Here is a 20,851-nt window from a genome sequence, read left to right on the forward strand (position 1 = left end):
ATGTGGCTGAGTGGTTTACCCGATATTTGTTGTAGTCCGTTGAATGTTTTGAATGAAAAATAACCCTGTTCTACTAAAAACATGAATTAGTCTTCCCGTTAGGGCACATACACAGGAGTCCTTCTATATGACACGCAGGCGTCAGGTAGACAAGGAAACACCCACATCGGCCAAAATGGGCCGGAAGTGTAGCAGCTCATTTACGTTGTGCAAATTTTCGTGCAAATATATATATCAACTAAATATAATTAAAAAATCGATGCAGTATATTTATACAAATATATACTGATGAAATAGTTTAAAAAATTATAAAGCATATTTCAAAAATATATATTTATAAATTCTTCACCTTGTGTTTGAAAAAATGTCAATGTGTAAGAAAATGTGCACCGTGTATTACAAAATCTTCATTTTGTGTTTCTTAAATATAAAAAGTATTCCCATACATTAAAATAAATCCATTGTATGTTACAAAAATGTTCATCATACATTGAAAATAGTCCGCCGTGTTTAAAAAAATTGTTCATGTACAAAAAGTAGATTTATAAATGAAAATAAAAAATAAACATAAAAAGGAAATTAAAGAAAAAACGCAGCAAAAAATCGAAATGAACGGAAAGGAAAAACACGGAAATGAAAATCCATGCATAGAACCTTCTAAAATATTCAAAAAAACAGGTTGGACGAGTATAAAAACAAAGGAGGATAGGGGAGTACAAAAACAAAACCAGAACAAAAAAACTACAAACATAAAAACAAACTCTTAGTTGCTGCGCACGAGCGGAACATGATGAAACCTGTTATTCGTATGCCTCAATTCGGTTGCTTGCGAGCATCGCCGAAACAAAATAAATGCAAACAGATAACTTAAAAAACGCTGCAGTTGCTGTGCATCAACAAAACAGTACGAAAATTTGTACTGCACCAGCCCAGTTCCGTTGCCTGGGAGCGTCACGTTCCCCATTTGACGCCTACGGGCGTCAAATAAGATTCGCCCATATACAGCGCAATTGTGAGTGGGAACGAGTGCTCGCCTACACATGCCAATTTTTGAGCTGCGGTCTGTTAAGCCACTTCGTTCATTTCCTTGCGTGTGGGCCCACTTTGTTTGGAGTCGGGGCCAGATTTAATCAGCTGCGATGGCGTTCCACACCTCTTTATGCTTTTAGTATTTTTATTTACTAGCATTCTGTTTCGCTTCGAGATTCAAAGAACCACAGATGCCCTGTGAGACTATTATGCCCAGAATTAGCGAAGAGCCTAAGACATACTAAAAACATTTTTTAGCTAAGATAGTTACGAAAAAAGAGACTTTGTTAATCAGTACTGAAATGCATAACATTGATGCTAGAATCTTATTTTTCGTTGTATATAATATGAACAACATGATTTTTTTTCTAGGTCATAGATTGCTTGGAAAAATGCAACATTGATGCTAGAACCCGAGGAGACTATGGCCGATGATGGAGATTATTTTGTATGCTCATGGTGCCGTGGCGGCTGCACAGCGGAGGGCTGCACGCTCGACTTCGACATCGGCGTCTTCAACAAGGAGAAGATCTCCCTCGCCAGCCACGACGAGGTCTGCACCTGCACTCCCGTTCCTATTCCTTCTCCCTCTCCAGATATTGGTTTATGATGTTTTTGTTTTGTTTTGTGTGTGCCTCTGCAGTATGTGGTGGCGGGCGGGTGCAACCTCTTCCCACTGCCCCCGGAGGCGTCAAGGGCGTCATGTCCTCTGTCGTGATCGGATGGGGCTCCCAGGTTCAGTCCCATCTTCGCTTCGCTCCCTCACTGCGTAGTTTCTCTCCTATCTGTTGAGATTTGTCTCTCTACTGCTATTCTATTGAATATTGTTCTTGGAGCATCATAGCTGATTGCTTTACTGGTGAACATGTGTAGGAGGATTTGTGGTTTAGCGTTATTAGACCTCTGTAAATACATGTATAGGAGGATTCTTGGAGCTCTGTACAATCAATAAGGCCATCAAAGCTAATTGCTTTACTGGTGAACATGTATAGGAGGATTCATTATTAGACCTCTGTACATACATGTTTGCTCTGTGCTACAAAAAAAATACTCTCCTTTGGTGGTGAGAATAAAAAGGAAGAAATTTGCTTCTCGCAATAAAATTTAATTGGGTGAACTGTAGAAGCTGACTTTGCTACAGAAAGGTTCAGAACCCACCCTTTCTTTCTTGCAGGATTGAGAAGATTGTGAGTTTAGAACCTTTTAGATGTACGGAAAGAAAGCAGATTGTGCTTGTAGATAATGATGGTGAGAAGATCAAATTTATGGTATGGGGAGAGTGGTTTCACATATTGTACTTGTACAGAAAGAGAGCAGAATGTGTTTCTTTTCAGAAGATAACTTTTGCCAGCCATTGTGTTGCTTGTAAGCAGAATACTTACTGATTTAGTTCTCTCACCACTGATTCTGCTGAAGCATTTGTATTGAGTTATGTATATTGTCAATCCTAACATTAGTATATGCAACCTAACATGATGAGCAGAATGTGTTCCATGCTTTTCACTCTCTTTTAGTGATTATTTTGTGATTCTGTAAATAAAGGGAAGCTGTTTTCGGACCCCTCCCCCCCCCCCCTGCACCGCACTCATCATGCAGTTTGATACAACTTGTGATATACTTTGCACGTTTGAAACCATTATATTGTACTGTTGAATTAATGGGTTTTGTTAATTCTGTATGGTTGTCTGCTTGAGAAGTCCACTATGTGCATGCTAGATATGAGATAGTTATGTCTTAACTAGAATGACTCAAGAAATTTCTTTCTACGATTATACATGCGTTGCACGTGCACGCTTACTAGTAACTTAAAAAACGCTGCAGTTGCTGTGCATCAACAAAACAGTACGAAAATTTGTACTGCACCAGCCCAGTTCCGTTGCCTGGGAGCGTCACGTTCCCCATTTGACGCCTACGGGTGTCAAATAAGATTCGCCCATATACAGCGCAATTGTGAGTGGGAACGAGTGCTCGCCTACACATGCCAATTTTTGAGCTGCGGTCTGTTAAGCCACTTCGTTCATTTCCTTGAGTGTGGGCCCGCTTTGTTTGGAGTCGGGGCCAGATTTAAGGTGTGATGGCTGGTTCGTTGGAGCAACTAACTAAGGCTTTGTACGATGAAAGATGTTTAGGGAGATGCTTAGAAAAATAAACCGAGTTTTTCTTAAGCATTGGTGTCTATTTCTACAGGACAGACGCTTAGTTAAGCGTATATCCTGTACAAATAAGCACCGGTGCTTAAGAAAAACCTGATTTATTTTTCTAAGCACCTTCCTTAAGAACCTTGCATTGTACAAGGCCTAAAGGTTACGCCTTTACCCTGGGAGCACCCCAAGCAGTGCACCGAGCCGCCGCCATGTGTTGGGCACTCCCTCTTTTTATTGTTTCTATTTTATTTTTCTACACACCTTTTTAGTATTTTTTGGTTTATTCGTCTTTTCGGTTTTTGCTCAGTTTTGGAGTAAAAAAATTGTTTCATAAGAAATGCTTCTCTGCAAAAGGCACAACATGTGTTTCTACGAGAAACATAGTCGTGCTTTCCGTAAAAGGAAAAAGCAAATCCCGCGCTTCCACAAGAAGCACAACCTATGCTTCCTCGAGAAGCACATACTAACTAAAATTTAACAAACAATAAATATTTTGGAAATTATACTATGAACATTTTTAAATGTATGATTAAAAAATATCAACACAAGATCAATTTTTAAAAAAATATACAATGATCATCTTTAATACATCATGCATAAAATTTAAAATAGACATCAAACATTTTTCAAACACACAAGAAAATAACTTTTAACACATGCATTTTTAAAATTTATATACATTTTAATACACGGAATTTTTTTGTACATTTAGTAGAATAAAATAATTATTTTAAAATAATTACTACATATAAAAGAGGAAAATGTTTTTTTAGAAATGCTACATCCTTTTAGAGCTAGCAAAACTTCACATAGTATTTTTAGAGCTAACAAAACTGTACATACCCTAAAAAAACAGTTTGTAGCGTATCAAACTAGAGATCATACTCGAATCTTCGTTGGAAGAAAAACTAGCGATCATACGCCATGCTCGGCCGGCCCACCCTGTCCGATGTGGGCAACCACTCCCTCTAGAGGCGAGATACAGACATTGCCCATATTTTGAGGCATATGTATGTACTACTACCTCCGCCCGAGTACTAGCCCCTCCTATTTTTGGGTCAAAATTTGGCCATATAATTGACTAGCGAATGTTAATGCATGTCACAAAAATTATAATGTTGGATTCCTATTTGAATGTAGTTTCTATTTTATTTTTCTACATATGACTTATATTTTATTAGTTAAAATTATGATCAAAATATGACCGAAAATACGGAGGGGACCAGTAAATCAGGATGGAGGTAGTACATCATGCCGTGAAACTTTGAGGGCCACATATTACACATATTTTATTAGTCAAATTTAAAACCCTCGCACACTATACAAATCTTGATGGAGTACTTATTATAGTTTTTTTCCTCGTCCCAATAATCTGACATGATTGAGTCAATGCATGTTTTGTAGTAGGACAGCGAATCTTTCATTTGTGCATTGGTCAATTGGATAGGTACATGCATGCCTCTTTTTTCTATTGTAATCATTGTTTCATTAATAGATCGCGGCTGAACGAACTTTCTACTAACTCATTTTTGTGGTGAGCTGGCTGTGTTCTCACTCGCTGGCTCCTTACTCCATGAGAAGAATTTTCTTAGCGGCATTTGTAGCTTAGAGGTGTACAATTAAAGGCATGCCTAGTGCACACATTTGACGACGACATACCTGGTTGGGTCTCACTTGGCCACCTCGCTCGATCCATCTCGGCATAGCTACACCCGCTTGTTTCACTCTTAATCAATCGTGACATCAAGCCAATACAACCATAGCATGTACTCCCTCTGTCCCATAATATAAGAACATTTTTGAAACTAGTCTAGTGTCCAAAACGTTCTTATATTATGGACAGAGGGAGTACAAAACATGGACTCTGTTTAGTGAGATGCATATTTGTATGCTATATTGGACACATGAAGTTATGTCATGCTACCCGGTAAAGTGAATTTCCCACCATAATATGTTTTTTACACATATATGGAAAAAAGGGGTGAACTAGCGGAAGCTTAGATAGACTTGCACAGTTGCACTAGTAGCAAATGTGTAGACATTGCACTTATATGATATATGCAACACAATAAATAACTATGGTTGTTATAGTCCCCACAAAAAACAAAATAAAAATAAGATTGTGGTTACATGTAGAAAGGTACCAAACGGCGAAGTTCTTTTTTGCAGAGAATTAAGAAGTTTTATTCCAGTACTGCGTTTAGAACAACCAAAAATTGCCAAACAATTAGCCAACCTGTTCTGATCTCAGGCTACTTTCTAGGGCATAAACTCCCATTCTTGTATCCACCTTTTGATCTCAGCAACTAGATGCCCATACGCCGAGCGGTCTAGCGTATTGTCTCACAAGGCAAATAGGGCCACTGAAGAATCAGTTTGAACGATAAATGGGAGATCTATCCATTGAAGCGCCAGGGCCATGGTTTGCATTATCACATGGATCTCCACTCCGAGAGCTTCATTATCGACATGAAGTGAAAACAATCCTCCTGGTAGAGTTCCAAAGAATCATGCCCAACCCTGCGGAACCATCCGCCGGCATGAAAGTGCCACCGAAAGAGAGCGTGGCATGGCACATGCGTACTTGTGCAAGGAATTTCTTGTGTATTACGAAGATATTTTTGTCTCGGATAATCTCCGGTAACTACCTTGTGTTTACCTTTTTTTTACAAAGTTTGTTCAAATTCAATAAATTTAGATAAATTTTGGAAAAATTGAAGTTCCTTCGAATAATTCCAAGTTGTATTTGACTAGTATTACTGGAGAGCGGTCCTACCTCATCCCACTGGTTATTTTTCCTAACCCCAAAAAATGTTGATATTAATTACATAATTTTCATGAAAGTATATTCGTTCGTTTGAGGTCACAATGTGATAGATTACTTGTTTATCTGAAGCAGAGTTTATTAATGCTCCAGTTTGACACTGCTCAAGATAAAATTCACAGGTTTGGGAAAAAGAGATAAAATTCACTCCATGGCAAGAAAGAAGATACAACTCAATACCATCCAAATTTACCAATACATGAGAATTCAATACAATACCAGTACATGAACTTAGGACAGTGGCGAAATCCACCGAGGACGTACAAACTATTAACATGCAATAGATCGATCCATATTTCTTTTCCACCTCTTAACTTCTTAGATACTATTAGAGTCTTCGGTATATGTATTATTTAGTAGACAAAGCACGCCAAATGATGTACATGTCATTATTCTTCTTCATCAATCCACACAAGAGGTTTAAAATGTACTCCCTCCGTAAACTAATATAAGAGCGTTTGGATTACTATTTTAGTTATCTAAACACTCTTATATTAGTTTACAGAGGGAGTATATATGAATCCGGAATTCACCGCTTTGGAGCCTTGCCGCCTAACAAAATAAAATTTCAGTGTGTCAGGTTTCTGTGGAGCCACACGCACAACATATATGCAGATGAACAATTATAGTTCGTATACCTGGGTTGGCTGGCTTTTCATGTTTGCTGTTTGGTGCAAACGTCGGCAGTTGGGTAGTACTTGGCGCTTTAGCTTTAGGTGCTGCACAGAAATGTGAAATCACAAGGGATCGATAAACTTTATAGAATCCGTTGATTATTTGGTCATGAAAACTTGTACTAAAGAAAAGCTTCAGCTTTGGGAGACAGGGAAAAAAGCTACTCCATCCGCTTCTAAATATAAGTCTTTTTAGAGATTTCAATATAGACGACATACGAATGTATATAGACGTAGTTTAGAGTGTAGATTCACTCATTTTGCTTCTTATGTAATCCATATTAAAATCTTTAAAAAGACTTATGTTTAGAAATGCGATCGTCGAGTACGCGTAGCTCAGTAGCTGCTCTGCTTGGAGACTATAGCAAGCTCGAATGCTGGAGTACTAACCAGTAGAAGATGCGTCTTGCTGCACATGCGCATGTTTCCCTGCACGACAATATCAATCAATCAGTCGACGATGGTGCACGTACATTTAATTAGTCATGCATGCATGTGATTATGATGTTAGAAGGCTGGCTATGTCTTCCAGTGTAAAATGAGGCCAAATTTGAAGAGGCTAGCAATGGTGATTGTATCCAGCAGGATGAATAGGAAACTACTCTACACACGACAGTTCAGAGACGATTTTTGGATGATTCTAATGGATGCAGTAGTCCATCGTGCAGAAATCGCGCAGATAGCTATTGTCTGTCTAGCAATGCTCGGATGACTACTACCTTTCGTCCTAGCCTCAGAATTTTTCAATCCAGGCGCACCGTTAGTATCCATGGCTGCATGCAAAAAAAATGATACAAAATTTAGTTTACTTGGTTAATGAATGGGACTATAATAACTGGAGGATAATTAGCTCACCTTTCGGCTTTGACGTCATGTTGTTTGGATTTGGAGAGGCCTTGATTCTTAACTGGCTCTCTCCAGCAAGTTTGAGTTGTTGATGACCAAATGCTTGGAAAAACTTCTCCTCTTATAGGATTACACGGATTGCGAAGTCATATAAATTGCATGTCATTAGGATGATCATGACATCTCTCGAGGAAAAATTGTATATTCCACTCTACTTACAGAACTAATTAATTGCACTGATGTATACATTCTGATGGATTCCAATGTCACTGAATCTTTTAATTTGACCCAGTTAGATTTGCCAAGATTCTCCCGATCAGGATAATTTGCAGTCCGTCTTGGCTGAGCAGGCTGAGTTGCTTCCCCTTGAGTTGCAAGGTTGCCTGGTGCGGGTTAGGAGTTTTCTCGTGAGGGTGGAAGCTACCCTTGGTAGGCTCATAGTTGCGCCTGATGTCACTCACCCGACCGAGCTCCATGTTGATTGTGTGGACAGAGCGGAAGTTGGCCTCTATGGATGTTTTCCCCCTCGTGTTAGCCCTTCGTGTCACCATTGCATGTTGCGTCAACCGCCTCTAGGAGTGAGGACATCATCGAGGTTCTTGCTCTGATGCTGCAGATCATGCCCGAGCTACAAACGATGTGTGGGGAGCATGCTTCGCCTTTGTCAATGGTACATGCAGACTCGCTTGTGACCTCGATAGTGGTTGCACCGCCTCCCACACCACCATCGCCAGAGACTAGCAAGGTACTTATCTTCGTGGAGCATGGAGGTTTGGGCGGTGTTGTCTTCCAATTGCCTAAGCCCATCGTCCAGGTGGTTCCTGTGAGTAATGAGGTTGTGACATCCATTGCGTCATCGCATGTTTTTTAGGCTCTCTCCACTATTTTTTTGAGAATTAATGGCCATATTGGAGATTGCTAACCCTAGATCTAGCAAGATGGTCGGTTGCTTCCTGAAGGAGAAGGCAACCAGGGACAAGAGCAAGAGGGTGTGCGCTAGCCATCGTTCTGGCACCCCGAAGGAGAAATCATTTCGGAGCAGAATCAAGAAGAGTGGCGCCATAGGCAAGGTGTCTGTGACTGCTTGATGGATTGTTCTCATATTTTCGGGTTGTTGTGTCTTGTCTGATGTATTTGTTGATGTGTTTTCAATGTTGGTTCTTTCGAAATGTTGTGATCCATGGGCCTGAGGTTTGTGGTTGTAGTGGGGACGTTTGCTTGTCTGGTGGGGTGATCGTGGAAATTCATGCTTTGGGAGTAATCCACATGTGTCCATGTTGTAATGGGCTTCGCCTAGTTTTTCATCAATCTACTTGACAGTTCTCTTCTACTTAATTTATCGATGTGGAAAATATTTTGCCTCAGCTTCAGAAAGAAAAAGGAAAATACATATAGTGTATGCCGCCTGGAATTACACATAATAAGATGGATAATTATGTTAAATTGCATTAAGGGATTTTGTCCCTTTCAATAATGCACCCTATATAGTTCAGTTCTGTGATAAACCAAGAGGGAAATGTACTATTTTCCGTCACATATGGATGTGACCCTCTTGTCCATGGTTCAGGATGGAAGTGTCCACCATATTTTACTTAAAAGCAGATACCTTTCCAAACTTAAGGGAAATGTACAATTGGATTTTTCATAGCTTAAGAAAATAGTAGAAACTGCAGATTCGTTATTTAGGAAAACTATGTACTTCAAGGTGTGAACACAATATCCTGCAATAAGTGCCTGACCGTGTGTAATTTTCTTGACCTTGCCATTCAAATAGCACAAGTCTTTTGAGAGTTAATGTAGTAGCTCTCTAGCTAGCTAGGTCTTGATATTCTACATAAACAGCTATCGATATTCAGATGGTATAATTGCCTTGGCGGATTTTTCTTGACTTGACTAGCTAGTGTGTATATATATGGTAGATTTTTCCTTGGTCATTCTAAATCAGAGTTAACTTTAACTTCTCAATACATCAAGTCAAGTATTTTACGTGTAGAATTTGGACAATATACATTCCTGCTCATTAATTGGGCAATAGGGTGTGTCAATGGTTCTATCTTAGCAATGTCCCGTAGAATAATTGTTGAGTTGGATGAGTGAGAAATGAGAAAAAGAGATTGTCTTCTCTTAGCCCTCTCTTATTAAGAAATACTCCATTAATCTACAAATTTAGGAGTGAGAAGTGAGTATAAGACAGTTCTATCTGTTGTAAGATGTCATTTCTTAGCTATATATTTTCTAGTATAATTTTAATCATTCCACAAATTTAGGAGCATGCAATGATTAACTGTTAGAGATAACATTAAGATATAATCCATTGTATAATATGTTTTTAAACAAAATAACATTAACATGCATGGCATAACATAAGACATGCGTTGACCTACCTAATGCCCTGAGTGTTGGAAATATGCCCAAGAGGCAACAATAAAGTGGTTATTATTATATTTCCGTGTTCATGATAATTGCCTATTGTTCATGCTATAATTGTATTAAACGGAAACCGTAATACATGTGTGAATACATAGATCGTAATATGTCCCTAGTAAGCCTCTAGTTAACTAGCTCGTTGATCAATAGATGGTTATGGTTTCCTGACCAAGGACATTGGATGTCATTGACAACGGGGTCACATCATTGGGAGAATGATGTGATGGACAAGACCCAATTCTAAGCGTAGCACAAGATCATGTAGTTCGTTTGCTAAAGCTTTTCTAATATAAAGTATCATTTCCTTAGAACATGAGATTGTGCAACTCCCGGATACCGTAGGAATGCTTTGGGTGTACCAAACGTCACAACATAACTGGGTGGCTATAAAGGTGCACTACAGGTATCTCTGAAAGTGTCTGTTGGGTTGGCATGAATCGAGACTGGGATTTGTCACTCCGTATGATGGAGAGGTATCTCTGGGCCCACTCGGTAATGCATCATCATCACGAGCTCAATGTGACTAAGGAGTTGGTCATGGGATCATGCGTTACGGAACGAGTAAAGAGACTTGCCGGTAACGAGATTGAACGAGGTATGGGGATACCGACGATCGAATCTCGGGCAAGTAACACACTGATGGACAAAGGGAATTGTATACGGGATTGATTGAATCCTCGACATCGTGGTTCATCCGATGAGATCATCGTGGAACATGTGGAAGCTAACATGGGTATCCAGATCCTGCTGTTGGTTATTGGCCGGAAAGATGTCTTGGTCATGTCTGCATGGTTCCCGAACCCGTAGGGTCTACACACTTAAGGTTCGGTGACGCTAGAGTTGTTATGGAAAATAGTATGTGGTTACCAAAGGTTGTTTGGAGTCCCGGATGAGATCCCGGATGTCGCGAGGAGTTCCGAAATGGTACGGAGGTGAATATTTATATATGGGAAGTCCAGTTTCAGTCGACGGAATGGTTTCAGGGGTTATCGGTATTGTACCGGGACCACCGAAAGGTGTCCGGAGGTCCACTGGGTGGGGCCACCTACCCTGGTGGGCCAAGTGGGCTGAACAAGGGTGGGAACCAGCCCTTAGTGGCTGGTGTGCCCCTCCAAGGGCCCAAGGCGCCTAGTGTTGAAAACCCTAGGGAGTGGGGGCGCCTCCCAACTGACTTGGGGGGCAAGTCCCCCCTTGCCCCCCCCCTTGTAGATGGGATCTAGGGGGCCGACCCCCTCTCCCTTTCCCCCTATAAATAGTGGGCGGAGTGGGGTTTGAGGGCTGCTATACCCTTCCCCTGGCGCAGCCCTCCCCCTCTCCAACACCTCCTCCTCCTTCGTGGTGCTTAGCGAAACCCTGCCAGAGAACTGCAAGCTCCACCACCACGCCGTCATGCTGCCGGAGCTCTCCCTCAACTTCTCCTCTCCCCTTGCTAGATCAAGAAGGAGGAGACGTCCCCGGGCTGTACATGTGTTGAACGTGGAGGCGCCGTCCGTTCGGCGCTGGATCGGATCTTCCGCGATTTGAATCTCCGCGAGTACGACTCCATCATCCGTGTTCCTTGTAACGCTTCCGCTTAGAGATCTTCAAGGGTATGAAGATGCATTCCCTCTCTCTTGTTGCTAGCATCTCCTAGATTGATCTTGGTGACACATAAGAAAATTTTAAATTATTGCTATGTTCCCCAACAGTGGCATCATGAGCTAGGTCTATGTGTAGATTCTATGCACGAGTAGAACACAAAGTAGTTGTGGGCAATGATTTGTTCAATTTGCTTACCGTTACTAGTCTTATCTTGATTCGGCAGCATTGTGGGATGAAGCGGCCCGGACCGACCTTACACGTACGCTGACGTGACACTACTAGGAAAAAGACAACCAGCAGTGCGGGTAAAATGGCTATTAGCAGCGCGGGTAACCACGCTACTAGTATCGCGCTACAGCTAATAGTTAGTAGTAGCGTGGGTTAAACCCGCGATACTACTAACAAAGTTAGTAGTAGCGTGTGCGACCCACGCTACTGCTTTCGCCACTACTAACGAAATAGTAGTAGCGTGTGCATACTACCAACGCTACTAGTATTTAGTAGCGCGTAGTTTTTTCCCACGCCACTACTAATTAATTTATAATAAAAAAATAAAATCCACCAATTCCATTTTATGCATACAGTTCCCAGTAAACACAATATTGAGCACAATAGTGAGCACTGATGGGCTCCTATTTCATGGATAACCGGAAACTGAAGGAAATAAATCAGCCAAAACCTCATTATGCATTGCTACTCACAAATGACCACTTCAAAGAACATGCAAGTATCTATGTCATTAACAATTGCAAACATAAGTTCTTTTTTACTACAGTTGTTGTACTCCCTCCGGTCCTTTTTACTTCACATATAAGATTTGTCTGAAGTCAAACCTCGTAAACTTTGACCAAGTTTACAGAAAAAATACCAACATTCTGATTGTGAAATCAATTACATTAGATGCATCATGACTTTAGTTTTCGCATTGTATAAATTTAGCATTGTAGATCTTAATATTTTTCATATAAATATGGTCAAACTGGACGAAGTTTGACTTCAGACAATTCTTATATGAAGTGTAAAAAGGACCGGAGGGAGTATGTACTATCACACAGTTCCTCATTCTGTTCTCACTCAATAATAAGAAAAATGAAAAGAAAAGATAGAGATAATCTGCCACAATTGCACTTCGGTGTCATGGATTCAGTCCGCCGCTTCAACATCTCATTATCCTGCAGCACTCTGTTGCTATCTTCTACATATGAATAAAAACATACCTTACTTGTCAGAGAAGCAAATGTGAAACCTTATTACAACATCTATGCCAAGTCGCTAACCCATAGAGACAGCTAGGACAAATGTGAAAACTTTCCATGTTGACGAGTAAGTATATGAGCACCCCTCAAAACATCAATTAGCAAGTACTTGACACATACAAACTTGTACAGAAAAAATAACACTTCAGAATTTAATTGGCTTCAAAGATTGCAAGGAAGGCATACTGATGAGCTGCAATGCAATCTTCAATTTTCAGTACTTGTACACGCTATGCTCCTGCGGTGCAACCCCTAGCTCATGTGGCTTCACAAAGTCTACATTGTATAGGACATTTTTTAGCAAAGGGTGAAACTGCATACATATACATCTCAAATCATATGTAGTATGTGCATGTCTAGTCATCCTACGATTGCCCGAGCTCAAAATTGTATTTCTTATAAAAACTTTAGACATGTTCAGGAAACACATGTAGTTAACGACAAGTGTACATATCACCCATTTTATAGGTTTAAAGACAGATAACAAAAATTAACTAGACAAAGTTAGATGACAGTGAAGCTTAAAGCTGCAGTAAGAAATATTAGATATATACATTTTGAAAATCAACCTCATAGGCATATCTCATAGTTTAAAATAAAGGCACTCAATAGTTTAAAATAAACATAGGCATATCTCATAGTTTAAAATAAAGGCACTCAACAGAAAAGTGCATAAAATATTTCAAATTAACTCAACAAGCTGCTTCAGCTAGCATCATAGGAGGGGATGTACATGTATAAAAATTGAGAGATCAAAGACCAAAGACCTTGTTGCGCTGTGCAGTCTCTTTTTCTTCTCTCTGCGAGAATTTGTGCCGTCTCTTTGCGCTATGCAGCGTAGCATGCAGCCTGATGTTGCTGAACCTGTGATGTTGCTGAACAGAGGAACATGCTTCTTTAGCTGATCATTTATTCCTGCATAAGCTGAAAATTTGGTTTGGTGGAACTTGACTTGCACAAATGTCTGAACCTAACCTCATATGGAGTACTACACTACACGTAAAATACAGGTCGGGGATACTTCTTGGCTTTTAAGAGCTTCTAGTAACCAGACCAAGTGAATTTGTCAGATTCAAATGAGCAGTAAATAAAATACAGAGGATGCATCCCACCAAAAAGATCTAAAACTACACAGCATTGCAAAATCATGAACAGACAAAGAACAGAGCAAAGAACTTACTGTAAGTCAGAGAGAATTCCGACATTTTTCTAGTAACCACACCAAACTGAATTTGTCAGATTCAAACAATTGCTAGATACAATGATTCATCCCACCATGTAGATGTAAAACTCCAAGCATATTAAATCATGAACAGATGGGTAACAAAGAATGAATTTACCATAAGACATAAATTCATATCTGATGTCTACTACACAACCTTCTTCTTGTAGACGTTGTTGGGCCTGTTGGAAATATGCCCTAGAGGCAATAATAAAATGGTTATTATTATATTTCTTTGTTCATGATAATTGTCTATTGTTCATGCTATAATTGTGTTATCCGGAAATCGTAATACATGTGTGAATACATAGATCACAACACGTCCCTCGTGAGCCTCTAGTTGACTAGCACATTGATCAAAAGATAGTCATGGTTTCCTGACTATGGACATTAGATGTCATTGATAACGGGATCACATCATTAGGAGAATGATGTGATGGACAAGACCCAATCCTAAGCATAGCTCAAAGATCGTGTAGTTCGTTTCCTGTAGCTTTTCTGAATGTCAAGTATCATTTCCTTAGACCATGAGATTGTGCAACTCCCGGATACCGTAGGAGTGCCTTGGGTGTGCCAAACGTCACAACGTAACTGGGTGACTATAAAGGTACATTACAGGTATCTCCGAAAGTGTCTGTTGGGTTGGCACGAATCGAGACTGGGATTTGTCACTCCGTATGACGGAGAGGTATCTCTAGGCCCACTCAGCAATGCATCATCATAATAAGCTCAATGTGATCAAGTGATTGATCACGGGATCATGCATTATGGTACGAGTAAAGTGACTTGCCGGTAACGAGACTGAATAAGGTATTGGGATACCGACGATCGAGTCTCGGGCAAGTAACGTACCGATTGACAAAGGGAATTGTATACGGATTGATTGAATCCTCGACATCATGGTTCATCCGACGAGATCATCGTCGAGCATGTGGGAGCCAACATGGGTATCTAGATCCCGCTGTTGGTTATTGACCGGAGAGGCTTCTCGGTCATGTCTGCATGTCTCCCGATAGGCCTGTGCGTTCGGTAGAAACCGAAAATTCGGTTTCTACTGTTCGGTTTTTTTACAAATTCGGTTAGTGAAAGTGAAAACCAAAATAGACACAAAAATTCAACTAACCGAAAGTTCGGTTAACCGATTTTTCGGTTCGGTTTTCAGTATTAACCGAACTAGGCACCAAGTACAGAAAACATATTTTTTTTCATCATGCACTGAATTAACAGTAGAAAGAATAAATTCAAAATGACACTGCATTAAGTGTTTACTCGACGCAGGCTAACTGTTTTGTGCGTTGTACCCATCGTACCCTGTCTTCTTAAGTAGCCAAGCTCACTGTGTCATCCCGTCTAGCTAGCCGAGGTGGGATAAATCCAAGTGAAATATCGTACTGTACTGCCAGAGAGAAACTATTGTGCAAAAGTGTGGGCCTTGGATAGTTGTGTGTACGTGGAAGGCCCAGGGGAGGTACAAGGCCGTCCATGACACGAACATGCGGCCACGCGAAGTACCTGGGCGCTGGGATTTTGCGTGTTCGATCACGTTACTTCGGTTTCTGTTCCGGTTATCGGTATAACACCGAACAGTTCGAATTAAATTCGGTTAGTATAATTGAAAACCGAATTTTACTGTAGCAGTGACAAAAACCGAAAATTCAGTTTTTACGGTTTCGGTATCGGTTCGGTCTTCGGTTCGTCGGTTTTTATGCCCACCCCTATCTCCCGAACCCGTAGGGTCTACACACTTAAGGTTCGGTGACGCTAGGGTTGTAGAGATATTAGCACACGGTAACCCGAAGGTTGTTCGGAGTCCCGGATGAGATCCCGGACGTCATGAGGAGTTCCGGAATGGTCCGGAGGTAAAGATTTATATATAGGAAGTCCAATTTCGGCCATCGGGAAGGTTTCGGGGGTCACCGGTATTGTACCGGGACCACCGGAAGGGTCCCGGGGGTCCACCGGGTGGGGCCACCTATCCCGGAGGGCCCCATAGGCCGAAGTGGGAGGGGAACCAGCCCCTAGTGTGATGGTGCGCCCCCCCTTGGGCCTTCCCTGCGCCTAGGGTTAGAAACCCTAGGGGTGGGGGCGCCACCCTTGCCTTGGGGGGGGGGGGGGGGGCAAGGCACCCCCTTGGCCGCCGCCCCCCCTAGGAGATTGGATCTCCTAGGGCCGGCGCCCCCCTAGGAGATTGGATCTCCTAGGGCCGGCGCCCCCCCCTAGGCACCCTATATATAGTGGGGGGAGGGAGGGCTGCGCACCCAAGCCCCTGGCCTCTCCCTCTCCCTCCCGTGACACTCCTCCGTCTCCCAGCGCTTGGCTAAGCCCTGCCGAGATTACCGTTGCTTCCGCCACCATGCTGTCGTGCTGCTGGATCTTCATCAACCTCTACTTTCCCCTTGCTGGATCAAGTTGAAGGAGACGTCTTCCCAACCGTACATGTGTTGAACGCGGAGGTGTTGTCCGTTCGACACTTGGTCATCGGTGATTTGAATCACGTCAAGTACGACTCCATCAACCCCGTTCTCTTGAACGCTTCCGCTCGTGATCTACAAGGGTATGTAGATGCACTCCTCTTTCCCTCGTTGCTAGATGACTCCATAGATTGATCTTGGTGATGCATAGAAAATTTTAAAATTCTGCTACGTTCCCCAACAGTGGTATCAGAGCTAGGTCTATGCGTAGTTACTATGCACGAGTAGAACACAAAGTAGTTGTGGGCGTCGAAATTGTCAATTATCTTGCCGTTACTAGTCTTATCTTGATTCGGCGTCATTGCGGGATGAAGCGGCCCGGACCAACCTTACACGTACGCTTACGTGAGACCGGTTCCACCGACTGACATGCACTAGTTGCATAAGGTGGTTGGCGGGTGTCTGTCTCTCCCACTTTAGTCGGATCGGATTCGATGAACAGGGTCCTTATGAAGGGTAAATAGAAATTGGCAATTCACGTTGTGGTTTTGGCGTAGGTAAGAAATGTTCTTGCTAGAAACCTATAGCAGCCACGTAAAAACTTGCAACAACAATTAGAGGACGTCTAACTTGTTTTTGCAGCAAGTGTTTTGTGATGTGATATGGCCAAAGGATGTGATGAATGATATATGTGATGTATGAGATGATCATGTTCTTGTAATAGGAATCACGACTTGCATGTCGATGAGTATGACAACCGGCAGGAGCCATAGGAGTTGTCTTTATTTATTTATGACTTGCGTGTCAACATAAACGTCATGTAATTACTTTACTTTATTTCTAAAGCATTAGCCATAGTAGTAGAAGTAATAGATGACGTGACAACTTCAAGAAGAAACGATGATGGAGATCATGGTGTCATGCCGGTGACAACGATGATCGTGGAGCCCCGAAGATGGAGATCAAAAGGAGCAAATGATATTGGCCATATCATGTCACTATTTGATTGCATGTGATGTTTATCATGTTTTACATCTTATTTGCTTAGAACGACGGTAGATTAAATAAGATGATCCCTCATAATAATTTCAAGAAAGTGTTCCCCCTAACTGTGCACCGTTGCGAAGGATCGTTGTTTCGAAGCACCATGTGATGAGCGGGTGTGATAGATTTTAACGTTCGAATACAACGGGTGTAAGCCAGATTTACACATGCAATACACTTAGGTTGACTTGACGAGCCTAGCATGTACAGACATGGCCTCGGAACACAGAAGACCGAAAGGTCGAGCATGAGTCGTATAGAAGATACGATCAACATGAAGATGTTCACTGATGTTGACTAGTCCGTCTCACGTGATGATCGGACACTGCCTAGTTAACTCGGATCATGTTATACTTAGATGACTAGAGGGATGTCTATCTGAGTGGGAGTTCATTGAATAATTTGATTAGATGAACTTAATTATCATGAACTTAGTCTAAAATCTTTAGAATATGTCTTGTAGATCAAATGGCCCACGTTGTCCTCAACTTCAATGCGTTCCTAGAGAAAACCAAGCTGAAAGACGACGGCAGCAACTATACGGACTGGGTCCGGAACCTGAGGATCATCCTCATAGCTGCCAAGAAATATTATGTCCTAGAAGCACCGCTAGATGATGCACCCGTCCCACAGAACCAAGACGTTATGAACGCTTGGCAGACACATGCTGATGATTACTCCCTCCTTCAGTGCGTCATGCTTTACAGCTTAGAACCGGGGCTCCAAAAGCGTTTTGAGAGACATGGAGCATATGAGATGTTCGAAGAGCTGAAAATGGTTTTCCAAGCTCATGCCCGGGTCGAGAGATATGAAGTCTCCGACAAGTTCTTCAGCTGTAAGATGGAGGAAAATAGTTCTGTCAGTGAGCACATACTCAAAATGTCTGGGTTGCATAACCGCTTGACTCAGCTGGGAGTTAATCTCCCGGATGACGCGGTCATTGACAGAATCCTTTAGTCGCTTCCACCAAGCTACAAGAGCTTTGTGATGAACTTCAATATGCAGGGGATGGAAAAGACCATTCCTGAGGTATATTCAATGCTGAAATCAGTAGAGGTAGAAGTCAAAAAGGAACATCAAGTGTTGATGGTGAATAAAACCACTAAGTTCAAGAAAGGCAAGGGTAAGAAGAACTTCAAGAAGGACGGCAAGGGAGTTGCCGCGCCCGGTAAGCAAGCTGCCGGGAAGAAGCCAAAGAATGGACCCAAGCCCGAGACCGAGTGCTTTTATTGCAAGGGAAGTGGTCACTGGAAGCGGAACTGCCCCAAATACTTAGCGGATAAGAAGGCCGGCAACACTAAAGGTATATGTGATATACATGTAATTGATGTGTACCTTACCAGTACTCATAGTAGCTCCTAGGTATTTGATACCGGTGCGGTTGCTCATATTTGTAACTCAAAGCAGGAGCTGCGGAATAAGCAGAGACTAGCGGAGGACGAGGTGACGATGCGCGTCGAGAATGGTTCCAAGGTCGATGTGATCGCCGTCAGCATGCTGCCTCTACATTTACCTATGGGATTAGTTTTAAACCTCAATAATTGTTATTTAGTGCCAGCTTTGAGCATGAAATTGTATCAGGATCTCGTTTAATTCGAGATGGCTACTCATTTAAATCCGAGAATAATGGTTGTTCTACTTATATGAGAGATATGTTTTATGGTCATGCTCCAATGGTGAATGGTTTATTCTTAATGAATCTCGAGCGTAATGCTACACATATTCATAGTGTGAATACCAAAAGATGTAAGGTTGATAATGATAGTCCCACATACTTGTGGCACTGCCGCCTTGGTCACATAGGTGTCAAACGCATGAAGAAGCTCCATGCAGATGGACTTTTAGAGTCTCTTGATTACGAATCATTTGACACGTGCGAACCATGCCTCATGGGTAAAATGACCAAGACTCCGTTCTCAGGAACAATGGAGCGAGCAACCAACTTATTGGAAATCATACATACTGATGTGTGCGGTCCAATGAGTGTTGAGGCTCGCGGTGGCTATCGTTATGTTCTCACCCTCACTGATGACTTGAGTAGATATGGGTATGTCTACTTAATGAAACACAAGTCTGAGACCTTTGAAAAGTTCAAGGAATTTCAGAGCGAGGTTGAGAATCAACGTGACAAGAAAATCAAGTTCTTGCGATTAGATCGTGGGGGAGAATACTTGAGTCACGAATTTGGCCAACACTTAAGAAAATGTGGAATAGTTTCACAACTCACGCCGCCTGGAACACCTCAGCGAAATGGTGTGTCCGAACGTCGTAATCGCACTCTATTGGATATGGTGCGATCTATGATGTCTCTTACCGATCTACCGCTATCATTTTGGGGCTATGCTTTAGAGACTGCCGCATTCACTTTAAATAGGGCTCCATCGAAATCTGTTGAGACGACACCGTATGAATTATGGTTTAGGAAGAAACCTAAGCTGTCGTTTCTAAAAGTTTGGGGATGTGATGCTTATGTCAAGAAACTTCAACCTGAAAAGCTCGAACCCAAATCGTAAAAATGCGTCTTCATAGGATACCCTAAAGAAACTGTTGGGTATACCTTCTACCTCAGATCCGAAGGCAAGATCTTTGGTTTCGGTCCAAAATGGGCGTCGACTTCTGCCCGCACTATGGCATTGGTTTGCTCGTCGGTCCTGTCGTAAGCCCTCTCAGGAAGAGGAGTAGTGAGGTTTGGACCATATTTATATCGCTTGCCTCCGCCTGTACTTCCTGTACTATGACCTCGACTCGTACCGCTACGCACAATAGCTGTGGGGTGTCTCTTCTGCGATTGCTTAGGAGGCGGAGACGGCTGACAGGGCTGAGTTGGACGAGGAGGAGTGGCCTGAAGCTGTGCCAGACTTGGAGGAGGAGTGGCCTGAGGTTGTGCCGGACTTGGAGGAGGAGTGGACGTCTGACGCTGTGTCGGACTTGGAGGAGGAGTGGCCTGACACTTTGCCGGATTGGAGGAGGAGGAGTGGCCTCACGCGTTGGTGGACATGGAGGGGTGGGAGTCTACTGACTCGGTGGCGGACTTCGACGAGGAGTCGGGTGACGCGGTGTTGGTGGCCTTCGATAGATGATGCAATCCTTTCTCCATAGGATGATATGATGTTTGGCATCTCCGAGTGTGTGCTCCTCGTCACCTCCAGGAATGTCAAGCTCTAGCCCCGAATATTGGTCCACCACCTCATCAACCACGACACGAGCATAGCCTGCTGGAATCGGGTTGCAATGGAAGGTTGCATCGTGGGAATTTGTATAAGCAACGCCGTCCGCCACCTTCAAGGATATGTTCTTAATTTTGTAGTGTAGCTCGCAGTTAGTGTTCTCCGCGATGTCATCCACGGGGTATCTATCCAGCATTGCGTCAAACGGGGCGGAACCCATGCTGCT

The 20,851-nt window shown here is 42.3% G+C and overlaps 1 protein-coding gene across 1 annotated transcript in view; it reads left to right on the plus strand.

The window, feature by feature from the left end:
• The first annotated feature begins 1,453 nt into the window (after window positions 1-1,453).
• Window positions 1,454-20,851, plus strand: part of LOC123121622 (alcohol-forming fatty acyl-CoA reductase-like) — a 31,900-nt gene continuing 12,502 nt past the window's right edge. The window contains exons 1-2 of the mRNA XM_044541980.1: window positions 1,454-1,582; window positions 1,673-1,743. Coding sequence (XP_044397915.1) covers window positions 1,454-1,582; window positions 1,673-1,743 — 200 coding nt within the window. The remainder of the gene's footprint in view (window positions 1,583-1,672; window positions 1,744-20,851) is intronic.

The sequence above is a fragment of the Triticum aestivum genome, chromosome 1A (genome assembly GCF_018294505.1).
Source record: "Triticum aestivum cultivar Chinese Spring chromosome 1A, IWGSC CS RefSeq v2.1, whole genome shotgun sequence".
NCBI classification, from domain to species: Eukaryota; Viridiplantae; Streptophyta; class Magnoliopsida; order Poales; family Poaceae; genus Triticum; species Triticum aestivum.